Source organism: Spea bombifrons, chromosome 4 (assembly GCF_027358695.1).
Source record: "Spea bombifrons isolate aSpeBom1 chromosome 4, aSpeBom1.2.pri, whole genome shotgun sequence".
Lineage (NCBI taxonomy): Eukaryota > Metazoa > Chordata > Amphibia > Anura > Pelobatidae > Spea > Spea bombifrons.
Window position 1 is genome coordinate 80068208 of NC_071090.1, and position 23908 is coordinate 80092115.

At 37.4% G+C, this 23908-nt stretch overlaps 1 protein-coding gene across 1 annotated transcript in view; it reads left to right on the top strand.

Moving 5' to 3' along the window:
• The first annotated feature begins 280 nt into the window (after positions 1-280).
• Positions 281-23908, top strand: part of PRTG (protogenin) — a 60613-nt gene continuing 36985 nt past the window's right edge. Inside the window, exons 1-2 of the mRNA XM_053463641.1 lie at positions 281-418; positions 3462-3764. Of these exons, the coding sequence (XP_053319616.1) occupies positions 352-418; positions 3462-3764 (370 nt within the window). The 5' untranslated portion in view covers positions 281-351. The remainder of the gene's footprint in view (positions 419-3461; positions 3765-23908) is intronic.

The following is a 23908-nucleotide window of genomic DNA, read 5'->3' on the forward strand; positions in this document are numbered from 1 at the left end:
ATATAATAAATAATAATAATAATAATAATAATAATAATGAGGTGTGGAGGATGCTGCTAGCCCCCTGTGCTGTGACACACACACACACACTCTGAACGCATACCTCAGCCCTGCCCCCTCCACTGGAGGATACACTATGTAGTGCCGGCCACTCTCAGGTTTTCCCAGTGTCCAGCGCCCCCCGCCACTATTCCCCCTCCCTCCGCCTCCTTCAGTATTGTGTGCCTGCGCAGGAGCGCTAAGAAGAAAAAAAAAAGTCCCGAAGGGCTGGTAGGAGCGGAGTGCGCGAGTCAAAGAGGCAACGAGAGCCGCAAGTGTCAGGACTATAGCATGCCCACGAACCCCCAATAAATGGCGTCTAGCAGGAGGATATTCCCCCGTGGGATGCTGCTCTGGGCAGCGCTGCTCAGCTTCCCAGGTGAGTCCGCAAGGGGTGTCTTCGAGGAAACTTTGCTTGTGAAGCGTGCGGGTGAAAGTGACCCGGGTCGCCTGCCTGTGCGTGGCCTCTGCCGGCTGCAGCGCCTCCGTCCGTGCGCCCTGGCACATGGGACTGGGCGAAAGTGCCCCCCAGCACTGCCCCTCGTAATACACGGGGCTAGTAATACTAATACACGGGGCTAGTAACACGGGGCTTCCGCTTACACTCGTCTCCAGCTTATGATGTGATGGCTGGGAGCTGCCGGCTGATGCTTGGGCGATATAGACAAACCTTTGGTGTTTTCTTACTGCTAAAAAGTAAAGTTTCTCGTTTGCTGATCGAATAGGATTTTTGCCCCAAAATTGCATTTGGTGCACTAATGAGAGATCTAAGGTGAATTGCAGGCTCTGTGGTCATTATTTTGGCAGTCGAGGGGTTAATTGGTAACCCATGGAGATTGAGTGCGCTTTTTATGTGTTCTTAATCCTTTTTTTTTTTTTTTTTTTTTGCAGTAATTATTTTTGAATATTAATGATATTCTGCAGCGCACTCATTATATACACTATATAATTTACATTAACATATGAAGTATAAAAAGTGCTGAACACACAACTTATTATTGTCACTGGTAATATTGTTGTAAACATACTTTCTGCTACAAACTTTCAATTAAATAAGATGGAGTGAATTATTCCAGTTCATCTTAAAATTATCAGTAATTAGTATAATTATTGTAAAAATATATATAATTCTGTATAAGCGGTTATCTACATTTTCTGGCCCACAACTGTGCCTCTTGACTTGAGATGTGCGTGTATATATTATTACATGACGTAGAATTGTTTACCAATAGGATACGTGTATCTGTCATATAAAAGTACTGCTTATTCTTCATCGCGTGAAAGGGTTAATTGAGATAAGGAAAGATTGTACTATGCAGGGTCTTGCCTCAAGCCAAATTCTGATAAGTAGGTTTTGGTGATCAGGACAGGACTGTAAAGAATTACTCCGGGCTAGATGGTCTGAATAAGAGAAATCACTGTGTCCAATGCCTTCATTTTCTTCTGTAGGGCTGACCGCTTATATACCAATGTCAGTAGGGCTGAAGGGGCTTATTGCATATAGATTAATAGAGTATTATTATTTCATTTTATAGAATAGAATATGTGGAACCATTAAAAAAAATATTCTTCTTTTGCAACATAGTCACCATAAACTTTGTTATTCATATTATATTTTATTGTGAATATTATTATTATTTGTTATTCATAATATTATTATTGTGATTCATATTTGCTTGTTATTCTATGACATCAAACTAGCTAATTGTGGGTTGCACATGCAGAGTATATGTTTTTTATGCAATGTATTCTTCTAATGTTGATGTTCTTTTTTGTATTATTGATTGCTTACACAATCAATAGTTACCCTATACATTTTACACACTTCTCTCCCGTTTCTTCACATGATCCCATAACATATATAGTGTGTCAGGATGGTTGATGACCTTTCCTTAGCCCTGTGAGTGCTGTTATATATACATAGCACATAAATAGGGCAGTTGAGATATGTGATTACAGAATATCAGATAATGCCCATTCATCATGGATTTCACACGTCGTGGTCTTTGCTGTGAATCTACCCAAGACCTGTTTACCCAAAGCACATGATCCTGTGTAAAATAGCTCAGATTACATGGTGAACTCAAAGAGCGGGGTTATTGATCCAGATCTAAAAAAAAAAAAAAAAAAAAAATCAATTCATGATGGGGTGGGTTCCAAACCCATTCGAATATGTCACCTAAAACCTTAATACCAAAGATTAAAGAGACTGATAAGAGTGATGGCAACTACAGGTTTGTCCTGGGGCTAAGTTCCTCCGACTCAACCCTCCTGCCTTGATCTGTGATGGATGGGAAAACCAGGGTTAATGTGTTAGGCAGAAGAAAAAAAAAAGGCATGTGTCTTCCTTGGGAGATCTGATCTCCCAACAAAATGTGTATTGGGTAATTAAGCAATCCTCACTGCATAGGACAGTAAGCAGGCAATTAGTTCCGCATTTCTGGAACAGTTGGCAATACACAAACGTCAAATAAAGGATCCCTAATCCCTCACCCGCTGAGATCTAGAAGCAAGAGTCACAAATATTGGGAAGTTGCATTGTCCTTAATCTAAATGCATCCGTTGAAATGCGAAAATTAAGTAAATTGACCAAGGCAAAAGGTTATCAACAGCTTCCTTTAAAGAATCCCAGCCGTACCATGAGCTTATTCACAGCCCAAATGAGATCGGTTTGATAAAAGTATTTTATGAAGATGCGGTTTCTTGTTAGAAAGAGCTTAGCAGACAATTAAAGGTACAAGCTTAATAAAGTCTTAGATGGTGCTTAAGTTATATACAAAGTCTTTGGAGATGGGCATTGAAGATCGGAGATTTCCTAAGGGTCCTCAACCTGCCTGATCTTAGAGCGTAAAGGATGTTAATGATTTCTTGTAAAAATCAGATGTTTATGGCTTTCCCTGTTTAGGATCTTTGTGACAAGCTTGTAAAATTAGCAAACAGCTTTACCCCTTGTTTCGCTGTTAATGACTGTGAAACTTCACATTGTGAGTTCATATCTTTTTTTTTTTTTTAAGTGTGTTTTGGTTTTACAAGCACTTGGTAAACAAACACGTACCAGAGCACATGGAGGAAGAACAAACACCTTTCATGATGCATACAGAAACTTTATAAATGTTTACGTCTTGTGTTTATCTAACGTTATTTGGGTTCTTTATCAGAACACTATAGCTTGTTTATAAATCAAAATAAAACGTCTGGTATGGGACAAGTTGATGACACTTGTCAAACTTATACAATTAAATACATTTGATATTATTATGGGAAATGAATAAAATGAAAAAATATAGTTTTATTCTCCAGTTTTGAGGCCGCTTAGAGAGGTTTAATTCACGCTTTCCCAGTATTGTTTGACCCCTTGTTGGAACATGTTATTGCATTGTGGCTGAATAATTGATACAATTCTAATTTTCTTTTGTCCTCAGGGTCTTTGTGTATTAGCGATCTGCTGTTTGTTAAAGAACCGCAAGATGTAATTGTTTCTAGGAAAGACGGTGTGGTTTTAGACTGCCTGGCTCATGGAGATCCTCCAATCACGGTCAGATGGATGAAAAACGGAATAAAAGTCTCTGAGAATGATCGTGTCTCCACGTTGTATAATGGTTCCTTGTACATTCGGGAGGTCGAAGGCAAGAAGGCAGAGCAGTCCGATGAAGGGTTTTACCAGTGCTTGGCTATGAACAAACATGGTGCCGTTCTAAGTCAAAGGGCTCATCTTTCATTAACAAGTAAGTTACTTGGTGTTTTGGTTTCAATTGAGCTGTCTGTCTTGGCATATTGCGGGCTGGATGGACAAACCACCATGGTGGGGTTGTCCTGATATCTTTAGCTAACCAATCATTAAGGAAAAATAGATAAAAAGATCACTATCGAAATCAAATGCTTAACCAAACCTTTTCTTTCAAAAATGGAACAAAATGTTTCATCCTACCTCTTACTATTAAACATTGGGTTGACTGTATGAATATTTATCATCTTAATTTGAAGCAAGGGCTCAGACACACTGCTGTGAATGTCACCAAGGCAACCTTCAGTCTAGGCTTTTGATCAAGGTGACGGCCATCTTTAAAATGCTTCATAATCTAAAACACATGGTGACAGCTGTGAAAACCCTTAGGCTGAGGAAAACGGGCAAAACATGTCAATATAGGTTTAATATGTAAGGCCTAGTCGTAAGAGAATATTGCTTTATTTTCTCTTTGTAGGAAGAGATTACTTTGTAATGAGACATTTAATAACCTTAGATACGGTGGTGTATTATTTATTCTAATTTTCCATTTGGCCCTTAATTGTTCTCCTTTTCGAAAGCTCCCCAATCAGAAACAGAAATTGTACAATAAAACAAAGAGAGGCAAAGGTCTTATATGACCGGTAGAACGCAGGTTGTAACGTCCTGTAATTCAGTTCAGTAAAAAATTACTTAAAGGTCTTGATTTTCACACATATGACTTAAATAGGCTCTCCTGAAGCATTTACAATAAAGGTTATCCCTATAATTCTGTTTTTTTTTTTTTTTTTTTTTTTTTTTTTTTTTTAAATCCATGGCTTCTCCGGAGTAACATCTCCACGTAGACAACCCTTAAGGATTAAACATTTATCCAGGGTTGTAAAATCCATGCTATGAACAAATTGATTTTTTCATTATCCTCTGTTTCCAAGGCAGAGTTGTTTCTTCTGTTTAATATTTGCTCCTGATAACATCTCTTTTCCACAATCGCTGTTAATGTTAGTTCTAAAGTGTTATAAACAGTAGGGGGTAATGTTAAGTTTGAAGGTGAACATGCACAATGAATTGAGTGGGTTGGTCCATATTATGTACAGAAGATATCTATCTCTACATATGCATATTTTTTACACACCGATGATGTAATGTGTGAATGTTAAGTAGAATACTTAAGTTGCCTGTTCATTGATCTTAAATTCTAAAGCTTTTGTATTAAAACATAGTCGGCTTTTGTTTGTCACTAAAAGCCAACACACTCTTTGCTCTGGATTTTTGTTTCCTTTTGTTGCATTTTCTTAGTTTATATTACTAAGGAGTGTTTTTGAGCAATATGTTTCTAGAAATTGTAGTTGTCTTAAGATACATGTTTATATTCTATCAGCTTTATTCTAAGCCTCTAGACCTTTGTTAAAACTGAAGTTTTAAAAGAAGGATTTTATTTATTTTGGATCACATTTAAATTTTGTTTTCAAAATATTCTGTTTTTAAAACGATTCTAGTTTTTGCATAAAGTAAGATTCTTAGGCGGCTGCAGATCAGTCATGTGGTTGTATTCTAGCTTTATTTTAAGCCTAATCTACTGGATAAATATCCTGACCCCTTATACTGATTTGTGGTATACAATTGAATGGCTCAGTCTTAATCACCTAGAAGGACTCTCTGGGTATTTTAAGTCTGAGGAAAGGATTTCGATAAATAAGCAGGACTTCATATTCCTCAGTCCATTACAGTGGATAAACAGGACATTGCTCAATTGAGTTTACAATCTTGTTGGATGTACCTTTTACCAAACGTATTTATAATACACCCTACGCCTATGCTTGATTTTCCATCTATAACCATATTCTATAATGGTACTCTCTGATGCACAAATGTAATAGTTTGATTCTATGAGAGTTAGAGAAATCCTAAAACTCAGACTGCAATGTGGCCGAGATGACACCATTCTCTTTTACTTAATCCTCAGTGGAATACAGCTCTATTAGTGAGGTCAGAATAAAGAGCTCATCCCTATCACAGAAGTCAGCATTTGTTATTTCATTCTACTCATTGAAATATTATATGTCAATGTGTTTTATTGAATGTATTAGTTCGACCTTGGTATTCTACATCTGATTCAAGTCAACAAGCCATGTGTTAGTTATCTAATAAGTTATGAACATCACACACATTGCATGTAGAATGGAGCACATCGCATGTCATTGTATATAATGTGATAACTCAGCATTAGAGATGAATCCACTGCTTTTGAATATCAAATACATTGCTAATCACTTCTTCTTATAGAGACATCAGTTGGGAAGCTCTGAGAATATCCTGAAGCTTTTTTTCACATGGGACAGAATTGTAAACAGGGGGGAAAGGGGCAGTGTGTACTCAGGCTTAACGCATTTTCCTTTTGTTTGTCCCATGTAAACTTTTTTCTCTCTCTAAGTCTCCTGGAGACAACTTGCAAAGGAACGGGAAGTCTCAAGTGAACATCTTCTGCATTAAATACACACAAGCTATGGAAATCTGTGTTGGGGGGGGGGACAAATTTCCATTGGCACAAAGGGATGAAAAAAAGTGGGCAAATGCCAGTGATTGCTTTATCAGCATGTGTGGTTTTTCCAAAATTCAGCTACTTATCAGATTAATTTTTTGTATAGGGAACAATTTCCCCAGCACAGCTGTGATAAACTAATATATGCAGATTATCTGATTTTTGTGTAACCAAGGGTAGTTAAACCAAAACCCGCTAATTTCTAAAGACACCTCGCCCCCCCCATCCAAAGAGGATTGTCCAACTGAATTAATAGTATCACTGCCATTTATTTATATATTTAGGAAAGAATACAAAGATTTAGCCTCGGTTTGTTTGGGGATGTTTTATGTCGGTACCAGAAAATCAAGATGACTTATTCTTGAGGCTAAACATATTTAACAGGTAGAGATTAGGCATTCTTGTTAGCCCAACTGCAAGTTTGGCATCTTAGCCGTGGACAACAGCGGAGGATCGATAATGTTCTTTTTTTTTTTTCTGTGGTTGGTCAAAGCTGTGACAAGCAAGATTACTATTGCTGTTGTAAGACCATAAAAGCCACCGTACTGCTTTTGAAAATCTGTAGTATTCTTCGCTAGTGCAGCAGTTTGAAGGGCAATGGGATTCCGGGATTCTAGAACTGAACTTTGGGAGACAGAGGGCCGTGTAGTTTGAGTAAGCAATTTGTTGCCTTCATTTTTGGATTTCAAAAATCTAGCTAGGGGAAATTGTAATTTGCTGTGCAAAGGAAGAGCCCACTGGGTTAAAAGGTTAGAAACTGGCTGGGACTGAGGCTTACCCTTCTGATAAAGAGCAGATGACCCTAATTCATTGTCCAGATCTTTCATGTTTCTCCTCTGCTAAGGGTGATTGCCAGGGATTGTTCTATAGGAATGCACAGACTGGAAAGTGAGCAGACCCGCTTTTCTTTGGTATCATTGTAGTACCTTATCTCTTGATCCCAGCATACTTAGGGGGAAAAAAAGATCCTTTTGCAGACCCTTTTTTTTCCACAGATACTTAACTGATCAGTCACGCAGGAGAATTGCAATTTCTATTAACCCTTCTTAGGCAAAAGCCACAAGCAAAGTTGTGGTAGCTCCAAGAGATCGGAGAAAAAAGCAGCAATGCCATTCATATGAATTTCCTAAAACTTCTTAGTAAATATCACGCATTTCAGATCTTGTATAGCTCACTGTTTGATATATCGGTCTAATTAGGCACAACACTTTGTCATATGGTTTTGCTGGGTTTTTTTTAGGGGAATTGCATCATGTGCTGTTTGTACATGTATAATTGCTTGTAATATATATTACATATGAATATTTAGGTATGTATACCCATTTGGAATATTCTGTGCTAGTAATACTCCTGTGATAGCAGGTATGTTGTGGTATTTTGTCTGTGTGTATTCATGTGTACATATTACAGTCTTTACTTACATCTTGTGTCACTGGAATAAGTTGAGTTTGCTTGTCTGCACAGGTTAACAGCCAGTGACACAAAGATACACTGGTTTAGTGTAATGCCTTTAGGAACAGGAGGGGTTTATTTAATTCAAACGACAAAGGACAACAGATAGCCCTTAAACTGCTTTGGAACTACTACAACCATGATGCCTCTTGGTGATCAGCCAGCCATATGCTATCCAAATATCATGGAGTAACCGTTCCATTAAACTCACACATACCTGTTGGCTACCCCTACAGTGAAATCTGCGAAACAACTCCTTGGTATATATGAACACATTAACAACAAGACTACGTAGACAATTCTTCTCCAGAAGATGCTCAGTATTTGTCTGGCATTTGTGATCCAGACACCACTTCTGTAGCATATATTTTCTTGATGGAGGGTTTCAGCTGGCTTCTTTTTTTCAGCGACCTGACTTTGCTGAAGAATGGTTTCTAACTCTGAGCAGTTGCCTGGCCAGAGGTCTATTGTCGCGTCCTCCCTTTCAGCAGCTGTGCCTATTGTTCTGAATGCAGAATAATTTATAGCCGCGACGGAGATGAGTTCCATTGAACGTATGTGGGGGGTTTCTTGGTGTGTCTGTTGTATTGCTTTGAATGCTTTACAAATACCGATATAAAAATGCCTTTGAATAAAGAATCTTGAATATGCGGAGAGAACTCATTACTGTAGAAAAAAAAAAGTTTAATTATTTCATGAGCGTGCATATGTATATGTGTGTGTGTGTGTGTGTGTGTGTGTATATATATATATATATATATATATATATAGATATATATATATAGATAGATATATATATATATAGATATAGATATATATGTGTGTTTGTCATTGATGAAAAATGGAACAAGATATTCTGAAGAGTTAGTCACATGCTTGGTGAGATACAATACATAATATTAAATAGCCCTTTGGGTATTTTGTGTATATCCTGGGCACACATCTTACAATCCCTGTCATGGTTTGATACATTCAGTACAGACTTGAACATGCTGGGCTACATAACTGTATTTCTGTCCTTAGTGTAACATTCTTGTTTTATGTTGATAATCAGGTTTGGGAAAGTGAAATGGTTGATTGTTTCATGGAGGCTTCTCAATTCTTGAGATGCTTTGGTGAGTCACATAATCAGAGAAACATCTTAAAGGTGCTTTTCCTCCTGCTCGGCGCACTTTTAGTGCGCCTGTTTTTATGGGCTCAAACTTTCATCTGGTTGATTTTTCTTTTTATATATAGTACTGGTATAAATTCTTGTGTCTTTGCCTGTGGTTTACATTTAACTTTTTTCCCCCCATGGAGATAGGGGGGTACATAATTTCAAAGTTACAGATCCCTGCATGTTAGCAGGGGTCAGCCATTTATGTTCTCCAAGCTGGGTCAGCTGATCTGATCTCACAGTGCATCATCTGGCAGCATGCTAGCGCTATATATATAATCTGCAACTCAAGTGAATAACACAATGAGCAATCAGGGCATCACTGTCCTTTTAAAGATGGTCTAAATAAGTGGCATCTTATCTTTGAAAGCTGTAGTTTAAATGTGGTGCGTCTATTGGCTGACTCCAGGTCTGTGCATGTTTTCTCCATGGTGAATAGAAAAGAAAAGAGATATTATGAAGTTAATATGAATCTTGTTGCTGAGTGCACCATTGAAAGTCCTGATTAAGGTCTGATAAAGGATTATTTTAATGAATGAATGAAGGGACTGTGTGCATATATTTATGCAATGGATTACCTTCGCAAACTCCATGTGTTCATGGTTTGCTCATAGACGCGATACTATGGAAACCGGATATCTAAAACAAGTATATTCTTACTAGTGTAGCCAGAGGATGTGCCATCATATATCAATTTATTTGCCTGGAAAAATTCATAATACTCATGTTTTAACGATTTGATAGCGGAGTAAATAATTACATGGTATAGAATACATAAACGTGTATATATATAGTACATTAGCAAAACCCTTCCAGGTCCTAAATAGGTCATGCAGAGATAATGTTACGTAGCACAAATGTACTAGAATAGCTCGAAATGAAAGTGTATAAGCGTGCTTTCCTTTTTACTTTTTTCTTTTCCAATGCCAGTATGTGGTCACGGGTGATGACTTTTGTATTGTCAGTTCCAAGGGGTAATAATTTATGAATTGAGTTATTTAAACTTTTTTCCCATGTAGCGTTTGTTTAAGGATAACTAAAGTGTAAGCCGTGTCTTTAAGCATAACGTAATTCATCAGCTGAAACTACCTACAGCTTTTGCTTTTTGTCAATCAATTGATTTGAACGCTCAGAGATGATATAGTAAACACATTTCTTAAGCAATACATTGTTAAATTGTTCTGCTTTTGTAAAGTCGTTTTTCTAGAAATACATTAATTATTGCACCTACTGCCTTGGGCTAATCCGAAGCATGCATTATATACGCTTCCATAACTGCTACGCTCTGAATTTGTAAAGCTCCTGACAGGCATTTATCACTTGGTTCATTAAACTTGTCTTTGACATCCGGCAAATTAATGTTAAAAATGCTTTGGTTGGGGAAACATTTTGCCTGCAGGAGGCAACTTTTTAGTAAACATTAAGGACTGACACCTGCCCATAACAGTGTTGCAGTTTTGGCTATTATTTGAATTTCCTGAATCTCCGGCACAGGTAGAAACCCCTTTTAATTGCATGCTGTTATATTCTTTGCAATATTTTGGACATCCCCTTGAATGTTTACATTTTCCATTGTAGACATTGAAATGGGTTAAACGAGTCCTGTGTAATTAAGTTAATGAAATTGTATTTTAGAAAACATTCCCCTAGCAAAGTATGATAGACTTTCTTCCTTAAAAGCACCAACACCTAAGCCTTTCCAGCTGGTCAGCACCCTAATGACATGAAACACAGAAACATGGAGTTTGCTGGCAGATAAGAACCATTCGGCTCATCTAGTGTGTCCTTGTTTCCTGCTTTAAATACGCAGACCTTAATCAGTCCTTGGTCTTGTCTTAGATTTAGGATAGCTTTATGTCTACCGTGTGCATGTTTTCGTTCCCTTACTGTGATAATGAATGGGAAGCTGACGGGTTCTCTATTGAGATGATCAGGAAGAGAAAGCATTGGGAGTTTGTGAACAGCTAATATTGTTCTGGAGCATTAAGTAACCAGGCAAACTGTGTTTACTGAAAAACTGCTCTGTTTACAGAAAGAGGTTTTAGCAAACAAAACATAGTTTGCATGATTGGACTGTAAACAAAAACATTGAAAGCCAACAAAGTATTACAAGTGATTGGAAATAAAGCAACAAGAATGCACATGTAAGTCAATATATACAGTAAAAAGAACAATGACAATTGTTTGTCTCTGTGTAGCAAATTACATTAATCAGGTCTATATTACAGTTTTCACTTTGTATATTCTATCTCAGGTGCTATTTGTGCTAAAAATAACTGAAACTTCAATATGTGGGCGGTTTTAGTATGCCTTTAATATTTTAAACTGTAATATCTTAAGAAATCAGTGATTTCCTATTCGTTTGCTTCAGAGTCAGGACATGAATGATAGTGTCTTACACAGTTTCTTATTAAGTGGTGTATTTTTGTATACATCTAGTTTGTATCACGTGGAAGGAAAACATATTTAGGCATTCATGTTACTGGGATGGAACCTTCAAATTTAGTTTTCTGTCATTGTATTGGAAAAAATAACTGCTGGCCACCTATTAAATGTACTACTGGCCACAGTTTAGTCATATACATGTCAACTGCAGTAAAAAGCCAAAAAATTTGTGGGATATAGAGTGGTTTGCACCAAAAAAAATCAATATTAACACAACAGAGAACGGGTGCAGTTAAAGCATGACAGTGGTGGTCTTGATCAGAGGATTTAATGGTGGGGTATTCCCTAAACTCTTAACCTAGATAGTAACTGGAAGGGAGGATGGCCAGGGTTCTTAAGAATAGGCAAATGTTCCATAGGTATAAGTAAGACCTTTGTTTGGTTGTGTCCCCTTGTTCACTCTGGGTCAAAGCAAAGAGTATACATAGCCGTGTGTTAAAACACCTGCCAAGAACAATGGTCATCTGTGTATTAACACAACCAACTACGAGCTCATATCTAGGCTTTTGTTACTGACCTAGTGGACTCACAGCCTACAGACCGCCACAAAGTTCCTATTTATCACCATTTATAATAACTATTTTTATAAAAATATCACCCTTGGCTTATTTAGAAAAGGTGATCTCATGACAGGAAATAAAAAAGGGCTATATGTTATTAAATCATATGAAGTCTAAATTTGAACAAATCATGTGAAAACATACAAGCACTATTCACACGCAAAGCTCATACTGTATATTGCCTTTTTATTATATGTGTATGTATATATATATATTATATTATACTATACTACAACATTAAGGTTGTTTTTTGTTATAACGATGGGTGGTTGACAGACACTTGCGCATTACAATTCCATTATAGATTTTTAGTACCATTCCAGGCCTATGCAGAAATCGTTACTGATGAGATATATTGCGCAGAGGTTATCCCTATTATGTTTAGAAACAGATGTTAAGGAAATGACTTTCTTTGAAGTGCATTATATGCCATTGCAGCCTGTCGAACTATATTGATTTTTCCTCTGTTTTTCCTAAAGTGCACCTATGTACAATTGCTACAGGCTTTTTTTCACCATCAGATAAAGCTGTTACATTGAAACCATCCCTCTGTATTTTGGATTAAAAGGGACTTTTGTTGTAGATTGTTCTACATGTTATGTTTGTGTCTTGACCCTGTACATGCCTTGCATGTTGGCATTGTATTTCTATGCTATGTAAAACTAGCTTGCTTTGGCTTGACGGTGGGTGGATGAGTGCAGTGATCTGTATTTGTAAGAGTAAGGTTTGTGTGTTGGCTCTAGGTACAGGCTACGGTCAGTCTCAGACTGGACAGTAGTCGTGTTCTGCCAGTTTGCCTACCTTAAATAATATTTATTGTCTTAATTGCCGATTTGATTCTGCTTGAGAGCTGGAACTAAGTCTATTCTGGTTTTGGCATACTTCCTACGCTTCTCCATCATGGAATAGAGCCAAAAGTTATGTTAATGGAGAAATTAAGGGGGAAAGTATGCTGTTGGCAAATGTGTGAAATGACTTGTACTTAAAATCATTGTCTATTTTATCGTCTTTCATTTTTGCACTCCTTTTGGCACAAGGTCACACTGGCCAATAGTTTATAATGCTGTCTGCAATTTAATGTCAGTAAGGAGCAATTGACTAATTCAAAACCAGTGCTAGTGTAGGAACTTTTTGTTTTTATATAACACCATCATATTCTGCAGTGCTGTACAATGGGAATTTATATTTAAAATTGCTAAATAGTGGTAATAGTTTTGTTAATCGCTTTATTTATTATACAAGTTGCAAGTACTGCACTATTTACAAATATGTGAATTTCCATTCCTTATTCCATTCTCCAAATAGATTTGAGATTACTTTGCTGGTTTTCTGTAGACAGGTGGGTTGGAATTATTTCTTTTGCACTTATTGTTATGAAGACCAAGTATGGGACAGCACAGGTGGCGCATCCACTAATTCAATTCTTCACAAGGACGGCACAGCTATTATAAAGGGTGGTTGATGTATAAAAAAATATACAAAATGGGTAATCGGTCAGTAATATTATGGTTTGGCAAGAGCAATCCTGCATATATTGGTAAAGTGATATTGGCTGCGATATTAAGGGGATTGAACAAAGTAACATTATTTTAGAGAGGCACAGCTCCAAAAGGTATCCCTATAAGTGGGTGACGAGCAATTCTAGTGTAATGTCTGAGAAGCGGTCTTATCGCCATAGCGACCCTCCTCAGTTGACATGCACTGGTTGCTATGGTGATATTTAAAACTTTGTACACGCTATTTAGAAAGAAAGCAAAAACTACACTATGTTTTGCTCCATTAAGCCATGTACATATCTTAATGGTGGTCCCCATATGGTCTTATGCCAGAAAGCTACTCGGTGAGCTTCAGTACTCTAGAATCCAAGGAAACCAATATCTGAAGAACTTATTGAGGGTGAAATACGATGGGCTCTATTGTCTTCTGTGTTTATGACATACACAGACTTTTATCTTCATTCACTTCATGGTGATCTGCCCTAAGCTGCTCAATAGCCAGTGATATTTACTTTTCCCAATCTTTGTATGTCAAAGAAATACAGATAAATGCCAACAAATGACTACCTCTCCCCAAAGAAAGACATCCAACTTTCACTGCTGCTTTTTATTTTTAGACTATCTCCAAAAACAATAATATCTAAATTGAATATTTAGTGTTTTGCTTAGTCATTGCTGTTTACAACATTCTCTTCTCCAAAATTACTACATTACAGCCATTTTATGTGTTGGTTTGACAGTGATTTAAACATTCTTTATTTTGTCATTTGGTGGAAGGGTAGGTCTTTGAGACGTTTTGGTATATGTCATGCTGGGGTAACTTACAAAATATGATATTTGTGATCCCTCTCCAGAGTCCAAATAAAACATGGTTATGTATAACAAGAGGTTTAGAGCAAAGTTTGAATATCTTTTTTCTTTTTCTCTCCAAATGAATTTTTCTGTTGATCAGGCCATGCTGTTCATTACAGAGATAAGACCACTTCTCAAAAAGGGCACTAGAATCACTTTTTGAGCATAACCCTACTAGTGCCTTGACAATACAAAGAAGTGATTCCTTAATAACCAATGCAAACAATAAATGAGCAGATTTCCAGGGGCTGGTCTGCTTTTTTTTTATTATTATTTATGTATTTATTTTATTTTATTTTAGCTTCCTATCAAAGAAACCATCCTGTCCCAAGTTTAAAAATGAGATTTAAATCACATACCTTATGTCTTTTGCCCTCTGGGACATGTTATTATATACCTATAATAAATGAGTTAACAGATGCCACATTTTGTTACTTTAATTGGTACTGCTTGTTCTAGTGGATATTTATGATTTGGTTTTCTATACTATAGGTGTTTGTGTTTATTTTATGTATCCTTTGTTCCTGTGTTGGTGGTTTCACCATTAAGATATTCCTTGGTGTGACGCGTTGCTCTAAACTTTAATGGCAGGCTGTTCATGTGTGTGGCTGGCTCCAACTCCATGGACCAGGTTGTAAGAGTCCCTGGGTCATTATCTTCAAGAAAAGAGTCACGCTTTATTTTTATTGGTGTGCATTGGATAATTGCATGGAGAGTTATTAATTTTCATTGTGACGTCAAATTCCACAATTTGAAATTAACAAAGGTTATGAGCTAAATATATATCTAATAACTCTTTAAGTATGATTTAATTGAAAACCTTTCTATCGTTATAAGCAATTTCTTCTCGAGTACGTACATACATACAGTCTAACTACTAATCATGCTATTCTGGGGTTCTTTCTATCCATCACTCCTTTCTTGTGGCTTAATATACTTTAATGCTATATATGTAGATTGGAGCTCAGTCATTTTGGTGAGGTAGTTAAAGCTTAGTTAGACTATATGACATGTGTGATACAACAAACAGTAAGGTTCCCCAATCAGGAGGATATCTGAGAAGAGAACAAGTAGACTTCAATATGGGCATCTTCATTGACCCTTGGGCTACTGCAGTGGTCTTTTCACACGGGTTACAATAGTTTGACCCATGGTCAGTCCCTGAACCTTGGTAGACGTCTCAGCTAACCATCGCAGACACAGCCTGGCAGCTGGAGATTGATTCATTTAACTATCCAGCCCCACATTCTTCTGTCAAGAGCTTGTCAAAAGACAAAACAGCCCTATGGAGAGCTATTCATTTTCCTAAAATGGAGGAGATGCATTATATGATTGAGTGGATTACTTTTGGGTCAGAAGAACCCTCTTCATTTCTGTGTTTTAATTTGGCTCGCAATCAAACAGGGATTAAAGCAATAACTAGAAAATGTTTGTTCAAGGATAGGACAATACCCTACTTTCCAGCTCTGGCCTCTTGACGACCAGTAATTCAGGAAATGATCGAGGGTTTTTATAATTGTTCTATGGAAGGAAAAGAAGGGAAAAAAAACCTACAGTGTTGGAGAATGGATAGTATGTGAACTGTTGCATCATTAAGTCACATTGTTCTCTCCTGTTTTAAATTCCCTGTAATGAGAAAATAACTTTTTTAATGCTTTGCAAACCTGCTTAGCATTGACACTTAGCAAAATATTGTTAAAATGTCCTGCATACCAGTTATACCGCTCCAGGGCAGCTCACAGTAGGTATTTCCTAGTTTAACAGTAGGATCTAATATGCTCAGATTCCTTCCACAAAATGAATCCCCTTGTGGCTCATAGCCTATGGTTAATGACATAACTTAGATACGGGTCAGGCCTCTCAAGTGTTCCACACTCAAAGAAAAACGTAAGAAGACATCTGATCTATGAATGGAAGTTAAGGCACCCCCCTTCTCCTCATGATCCGGTATTTGAAGTGGCGGTTTTTACTATAACATCATTTTTTCCCTAACCTATACTATTACACTGCCTGTTAGCTAGGATCGTGGCTAACACACAGGTCGTACAAGATGCCATCCTCCCAAAAAATAAAACTAGCAATCTACGTGTATACAACAATCATTTTGAAAAGACCTGCTCTATGCTCCTTAACTTGTTAATAATACCGTATATAAATAAATTTTATCATTATAAATTCTGCATAAGCAACTTACTACTCCTTTGTTGCACATTTTTGTGGACGGGTTAAAAGGTCCAGGCAGTATTTCTAAGCCGTAGGAATAACCCTTTAATTTCTCTTGAAATTACAGTCCCCAGTGCGGCTGCTTTTAGATCTGTCCATTAACATCACAGTCATGCTGTGTTAAAATGTAATTTAACTCCACAGCAGGCTAGTGACTGGGCATAACAAAGGCAGGTTGCCTCCCCCAGGACCTGAAATCTGATAAGTGCTAATATACAGTAACTTTAGGAGGACCCTTGTGCTCCGTAACCATCCTTTACTGCAACGGACATCCTACTCCCCTAAGGCCTCATGCCTTTAAAAAAGGTCAGGTAATATTATCTTTAATAATTAAAATCCCAGAGAGGCTGAGCTGCTGCAGAAGGACAATAATAATCACACACAATACATAAACTATTTGGTTAAACCCTATGTATTTTGTGTTTGTTTGATTTTGGGTTTTTTTTCTGGTTGAGTTTTATTTTCTGCCTCATTTTCATACTTAAAAAAGCAGCCTCTTTTTATGTCAATTTTGCATGAACTGCATTGATTTTACTTTGAGAATCAGTGCAGACATTCATTAGACTTTATGTAACCCCTCCCCCTTCTGCCGCTGCTGAAAGCAGAATGTGTACCGCAGTATGCTCTGTGGAGCCCTCATTCTAGTCGATGGGATGTGAGTTCTCAGTGAAATCCATGAGAGTTGGAGGAGCCAATCACATGTATACTCTAGATTCTAAGCTTGTTTGAGAAGGGCCCTCCTCTCCTGTTGTTCTGTAAGTCAGATTTTTATGTTATATTCTGCACAGCGCTATGGAATATTATGGCACTCTATCAAACAATAAATAACAACAACTCTGGCATACATGCAGTTGGCCACTGCTTTAGCAGGAGTACTACTGATGGTGTGCACGATGTTTACATACTGATGCTTTCTGGTTTGAGTAGAGACAGCCAGATGAGTGGAAAAATAAGACAGACGTCTTCTTTTCCAAATCAGAGAATGCATGCTTATATGTGCATGTAGTAAAATCCATTGGAGTCCATGTAAAACGCACTTCAATTTATATTCAAAAATACAACTTTAGGGACTAGTTCTTTAAAATTCACGCTGTTCATGTTAACCGTGTATTACAGTGCACAGTATGGAATATTTGGAGCATGGGATGCTAATTGACTTTACTGAGCTACTATTAGCAGGGCAGTTGATGGAAGCTGTTGCCCAGCACCAGGTGAGAAAAGTGCATTCATGGTACGCATCCTGTTGGTTTAGTAACCATGTGTTTTTCACACCAGACCTTTCGTGTGCATTACTGAGTAGAGGAAAAGGGCAATGCTATGCTCCTTGCTCTAGAAATAATAAGCGTTAAATGCATATCATTCCAGTCAACCGTCTGCCTTTGTTTAGATGAAGACACCAGCCCTCTGCTGATGAAATATGACCTACATGTTTCTCTTACATATATAAACTGTAAATTGTTTTGATATGGCTTATTCAAAGCGTTATATTGAGTTTCCAGCTGGCCCGTATCCAGGTTATCATACATCTAGTCAACAGTGACATAGACCTTCTGCCAGATGAATGGTGCTAGTTCAATTCCAGTGCAAACGGTGCGCGCGTTAAACGCCAAGCTGTCCTTTAACTTACTGCTGTGCTTTCTGTCTTAACATATTTAGGGATATATTGATGGCTTTAACCTGGAATAGTAATAGAACCTGGTTATCTGTCATTAGTATGCAATAATTGCTTAGAATAGATACGGGGATTTACTGATACACAGCAGCCCACAACTTAGCAGTTATAACTTCTAATTTCCACAATGCAGAGCAATAGTGATAAAAGTTCAGAATTATTAGAGACAGTAGCTTGTTTTGTTATGCAAGGTTATTTAGTACTCTAAATTCATGGCCATAGATCTGGGAATTTTATGCCCCATTCATGCATTCTGCTTTAAAGGATTCAGGACTTGGACAGAAATTCTACTACTTGTTAATTAGTCTGATCTTAGTAAGAATCCAATTGCATTATATGTGTGTGTGTGTGTGTGTGTGTGTGTATATATGTATGTATGTATGTATGTATATATATAATATATATATATATTTAGATTTTTTTTTTTACACAGTGTACAGGTTTTGGTCATTTCCATTTAAATGAGCAAGTTAAGTCCTCCATCATGGTAGTTTTGTGTTATCACCTGGGAAATGTAGTCGGTCCCTTTTGTCAAGCAGTTTGAAGTGGGTGTATTGTATCTCCTGCACGTGCTCCCAGATCTATCCTCAGCCAGATCTATTAATGATGCAGTGTTTACTAAATGAATAAAACATGGCGTATATAGGCTTAACGTTCCTTTTTAGGTGGGTGTTCCCAGGCAATTATGTTAAATAGACACTAAGGCAATTTGGATTTTGTGTCTTTGTATTTATTGTGTTGGCATACTGACTTTTTCTAAAGACCGTTATAAGATTATTCTGATTCTATAGGAATAACTTGTATCTCTCTTTCCAACACATTTCGCATGTATATTTGGCCTAAGGACATTCATTTCTTGGTTTAAGCTATATTGACAGATAAAAATTCCCACAATACAGCATCGTGGGTATTTAATTACTGACTAAAGGCACAATAGTAAGGTAAGGACACCAAAACATATATTAAGGGTAAATAGTGTTAAAAATATGAAAATTAGGCATTATTTACAGGTTCAGAACAAATGTGAAATCGTGAGTCTCTGTAACAGTATTCCGACACATTGTATACCAAGTAAAAGTATATGGCTTGAAACTAAATGTTATGTCAACGCAGAATTGTTTACATAACAGAGTTAACACAAGTTAACAAATAACAAAAAATAAACTAAGACATTAGTTTCTTTTGTTAGAACAAAAGCAGAGTTTGATTACAGTTAGAAATGTATTTTGTGGGTTTATAAATTGGAAGCCTTCCTCCAAAACTTTTTTTTTTTTTTTTTTTTTTGGAAAGCAAAAATTGGCTCATCCAAATTCCAAACATTTCATCCAAAACTGAGGAACTGGAAACCCGCAGGTAAATAGACCCTCGTTGTTTGCAACCATCTACTTTGGGCACTGTCAGAAACGTTCCAGAAAGTGTATTTAAAGGTAAAGCTCTTAAAGCTGAACATTGATAATATTGCTTTGTAGTCAGTGTAGTAGTAAGTATTGTTCATTTAGTAGGAAGATGTTAGATGAAGTTTTGCAGAAGAGTCCCTGGTTTTATAAACCCGACTTATAGAATGGCGGCCCATGTTAAAAGTGAATCCATGCATGTGGTCTATGGTTTTCAAATAAAATGAAAGTCATGTTTTGACATATTTTTGGGAGAAATGCACAAATGGAACCAACCAGAAATTTAAAATATTTAAATTCTTTTAAGGCAAGAATAAAAACATCAGATTTTTAAGACAAACCAGTGGATATTACTTGAAAGAAAAAAAATAACTTTTTAAGACGTGAACACAATTTGTTTTTAATGTATGAGTCGTTGAAAGTGATTCTCGAGCCATCATGTTCACTTTAATGCGTATGATGGTTAAGTTGTCTCTTTTCTGGTGTCCTCCTTGCAAATGCAGTATGTATGGACATTCACCATTGGTGTGACCGGTATTATAAACGTATAAATCACAAGATTCGCTAGCACATAAGGATTATTCTAAGCGGCATTAAAAGAATTTCATATACTTTTCATATATTTGACGATATAATTGGCTGATAAAGCTGCTTAAGCCCAGAAGGAATTCTGTGTGTTTTTCATGTGACTGCTTAGCTGCTTATACAATTATATTCTTTATGGAATGGCATCATGCCATGGGAAAAGGTATGTGTAGGATTAACGCATCACATACATTGGCAATCCCTTGGCAAAGTGCTATAAGAAATATCTATGCATAGCGGTTAACAGCTGTTGTCAATCTACCTCTGATAGTAAAAGCTGAGTAGACACAAATGCTGAAGGTTTAGAGGATGATGGGGGTTGTTGTCATGCTGTAGTCATGGAAAGAGGAGATGACTCGGGCCTTGGCGACCATACAAAAGCAACAGATTTTAAGATGTCTAATTCAGATTTCTAATGACTTTATTTTTTTCCCTTCTTACTTTCTGTTTGGAGGGCTCATATGGAACTGCCTGCAAAATGTATTGGTATCTGCGGGGCATATTTGTGGCCAAATACTGCTGCCAGGCTAAGAGTTAATCGCAGATTCTCATCTGGGATTCTGCAAAATGTGAAAAGATCAAATCACTCCCTAGCTTGCAAACTGTGATACGCTCTGTCTACAGCAGCTTTCATTACAATACAGATGATGCTTATTGTGTGCACAGAGACACATGCTATACTTCTAACTTATTCTCCGTTCACTTGTGTGCTAGTATGGCGTGTCATTGCCAAAGCAAATGTCAAAAATTGTCACTGCAACTCCAATTTCAGTTAGATGTAGAGCTATACGAGGCTGTCAGTCGTGGTAACGGGAAAGGGATGCTCCGCCAATGATGTGTGCTATAAAGTATATCGTAGCTGAGATTACCGTAGATTTTAATGAAAATACATAAAGAAGTTCATCAGAATTCCATCAATGCGTTTGCTCTCCTTCCCGTCCCCCAGCGATTTGCCTTCTAAGAGATGCGTTCCAGTGTACGGGATACTCTCCACCATCCAACTCCAGCACAGTCTTAAATGAGTTCCATGGGGGTCTAACAAGAGCCCCAACATGCATGAGCAGTAAGTTCCTGTTGATCCCCATGAGGCAGCCAGTGATTGGCTTAAAGCAGCCAAATCTAGTGCAAAACACAGCTAAAAGAATGCATGGTAAAGTTCCTGCAACGTATTTTAATGATTTATCGTTGGTAGGGCACTAAACTGTCCCTTTTTAAAGATGGTATACAACAATACAATCCTATTCATCTTTAAACACACATTATTTCATGTTGTATATTTTTACATATAGGGAAACCAGGTAAAATCTTTAAACGTTTTATACTGTGCATATTTTGCGTTTTATACTGTGCATATTTTTACAGTCACATTTGATCTTAGTTGACAGGTTATTTGTCATCTGCCACCTAAGTAGATACTAGATACATACTTACATTTATCTCACAATGCTATCTGTGTGCTGCATTTATATAGAGTTTTATAAAAGAAAAAACGGCAAACAAATGTCTATTTTCTCTTTAAAATATTTACTTTGACTTTCCTTGAAGAGCAGCTTTCTAAATGCTGATATTGATTCAAAGGTCAGCTACCAGATTCATGCCCCAAACTAGGGAGCCACATATTCAGATATAACTAGTATGAAAAGGGCAGAAGAATAATAAGTATTGGGGGTTAAAATTGTCTTTGGTTATCAACATTTTCAAAACTTAAAAACATAACACGTAAAGTTATATTTCATGTATAGGCCTCTAGAAGAAAAATCCTTGTTTTTCTTGGGTTCCTGTTTGATGTGTTTTTTTTGTACCCCCTCCCCCCATGTTACCCTTTGCTCTCTGACCTTGTAATTACTGCCATGTGGAGAGAAGTGTTAAGCTGGTCATTTGAAAGTTGTCTTCCTGTAAAGGTTGCCTAGACTGTTTGGGAGCGTTTAACCCTTTAGGTGAGAGGGACATGCAGTATATTGCTTTGAAGTACTTTGCATGAACCTCAGCCATAATTCAGCGTGTTTATTGTAGGGCAGATGTTGATTCAACTTTCAAGGAGCAACTTTAGGAAAAGAGCAGATCATAGTTTTAGGGTTCCGATTGATAATGACCACATGTGAAGTGTGAATTGCCCTCTGTCCAATACTCGACAACCTCCTCCCCCCATCTGGAACACCAACAGAAAGATTCAAGAGGAACAGCATCCAAAATAAGTTGTCTTCATATAGTTTAATACAGTTTAATTACTCCTACATTCTTTTTTTTTGGTGTAGATCTAGAACAAGAACACATTTTTTTCCACTTTACAAACCCAAGAATTTGTCCTGTGGAGGCATTCATTTGTTTCTGTAACAGATTTGATGGCTTGTGACACACACAGTGATACTATCCCATGCGGGTAATAAATCATTTAGACTTTGCTGATAAAGTTGGCTGTAAATGTAATCTAGCCGCAAAGATAGTTTACATTGCTGTCTCCTGGATGATAGCTGCTGTCTCTGATTCATGCAGAGAACTTGTTTTCCAATAGTGGCTACGCAAGCTTATTATTTATTAGCTTATGTATCAGTATTATTGTATTAACATAATTTTTTTTTTTTTACAATTAAATCACGAAATGATTTTACATAAATAAAGGTATTAAACTCAGCCATGTATAATTTAGGCTCCTGCTGACACCAATACATAACAGGAAGAAACATGTTACGCTTCATTGTTAACAATGAGTAAAATCTATTGAAATTAGAAGGTTCTCCTGGTTTTGCAGTATAAATACACGTTAAAGACACATGGAAGTCCGTTAAAAAAAAAAAAAGTCTAGTTTTGAAGTAGGTACACGTGTGATGTTCATTCAAGTCTCCTGTAGCCATGCCCAGCGGAGCATCAAACACATGGATTTCCTTGATCTTCATTGTGGTTTGAACTGTGAAGAAGCAGACTTTTGAGAGCACTTATGTACGTTACGAAGGAGCTACCTACTTTTAGTGATGTCCATAGGGTATCCACGTGTTTTTATGTGCCTTGGGGCATTGGCTGATTAGTCACTGGATCTGATAGTGGAAGAGAGAAATGTATGGTCTTACTCGCATAGATGACATAATACTCCTTTATCTGATCTTCATTCATTGCTTGAAGCTGCCAAGCTGTGGCAGGAACACACTCCTGCTGAATTACTTTCTACATGTGGTCAGCGGGGCTTCATTAGATTGAAACTTTTGTGTGTGAGCCGGCTAGTGGTGTATGGTGTGCACTGGCAAGAAGGCTGTGATTCTGGCCAAACACATCTGCAAGCTAAGGAGCCAGGGTCAAGGAAACCGTGCAAATATATAGACCCTGATGGATCCCTCTAAACCTCTGCCAAAGTTGAAAATAATTGAAAGGTGGCACTTGACTATTAAAGTGCTGGATTGCCCATTTAAACACACTTGGAAGTAGCACATTGTGATGACCCTAGAAAGTAAGCTTTGGCTGTAAAGCCCAAAGTGGATTAGTACGTTGGCAGAAGTGATGGTATCCAGAATGTGGAAATATATAGCATGTCAATTTAGGGGTTTATATAAAAGGGTCAGTAGCGTATCTATAGAGTGGGGGGAGGTGAGGCTGCGCTGGGTATAGAGAGCAGAGCTGGTTGGGGAGACCACAATCTCTCTCTGACCGGTGTAAAATGAAGTGAGTGCACAGTCTGTAGCTCCAGATCTCTGCTTTGGTGCTTCCTAAGCACTACAAGCTGCCAATTGATGCCGAGCCCTGGGATATGATGTCATATTCTGGCGCTCAACATCAATCGCC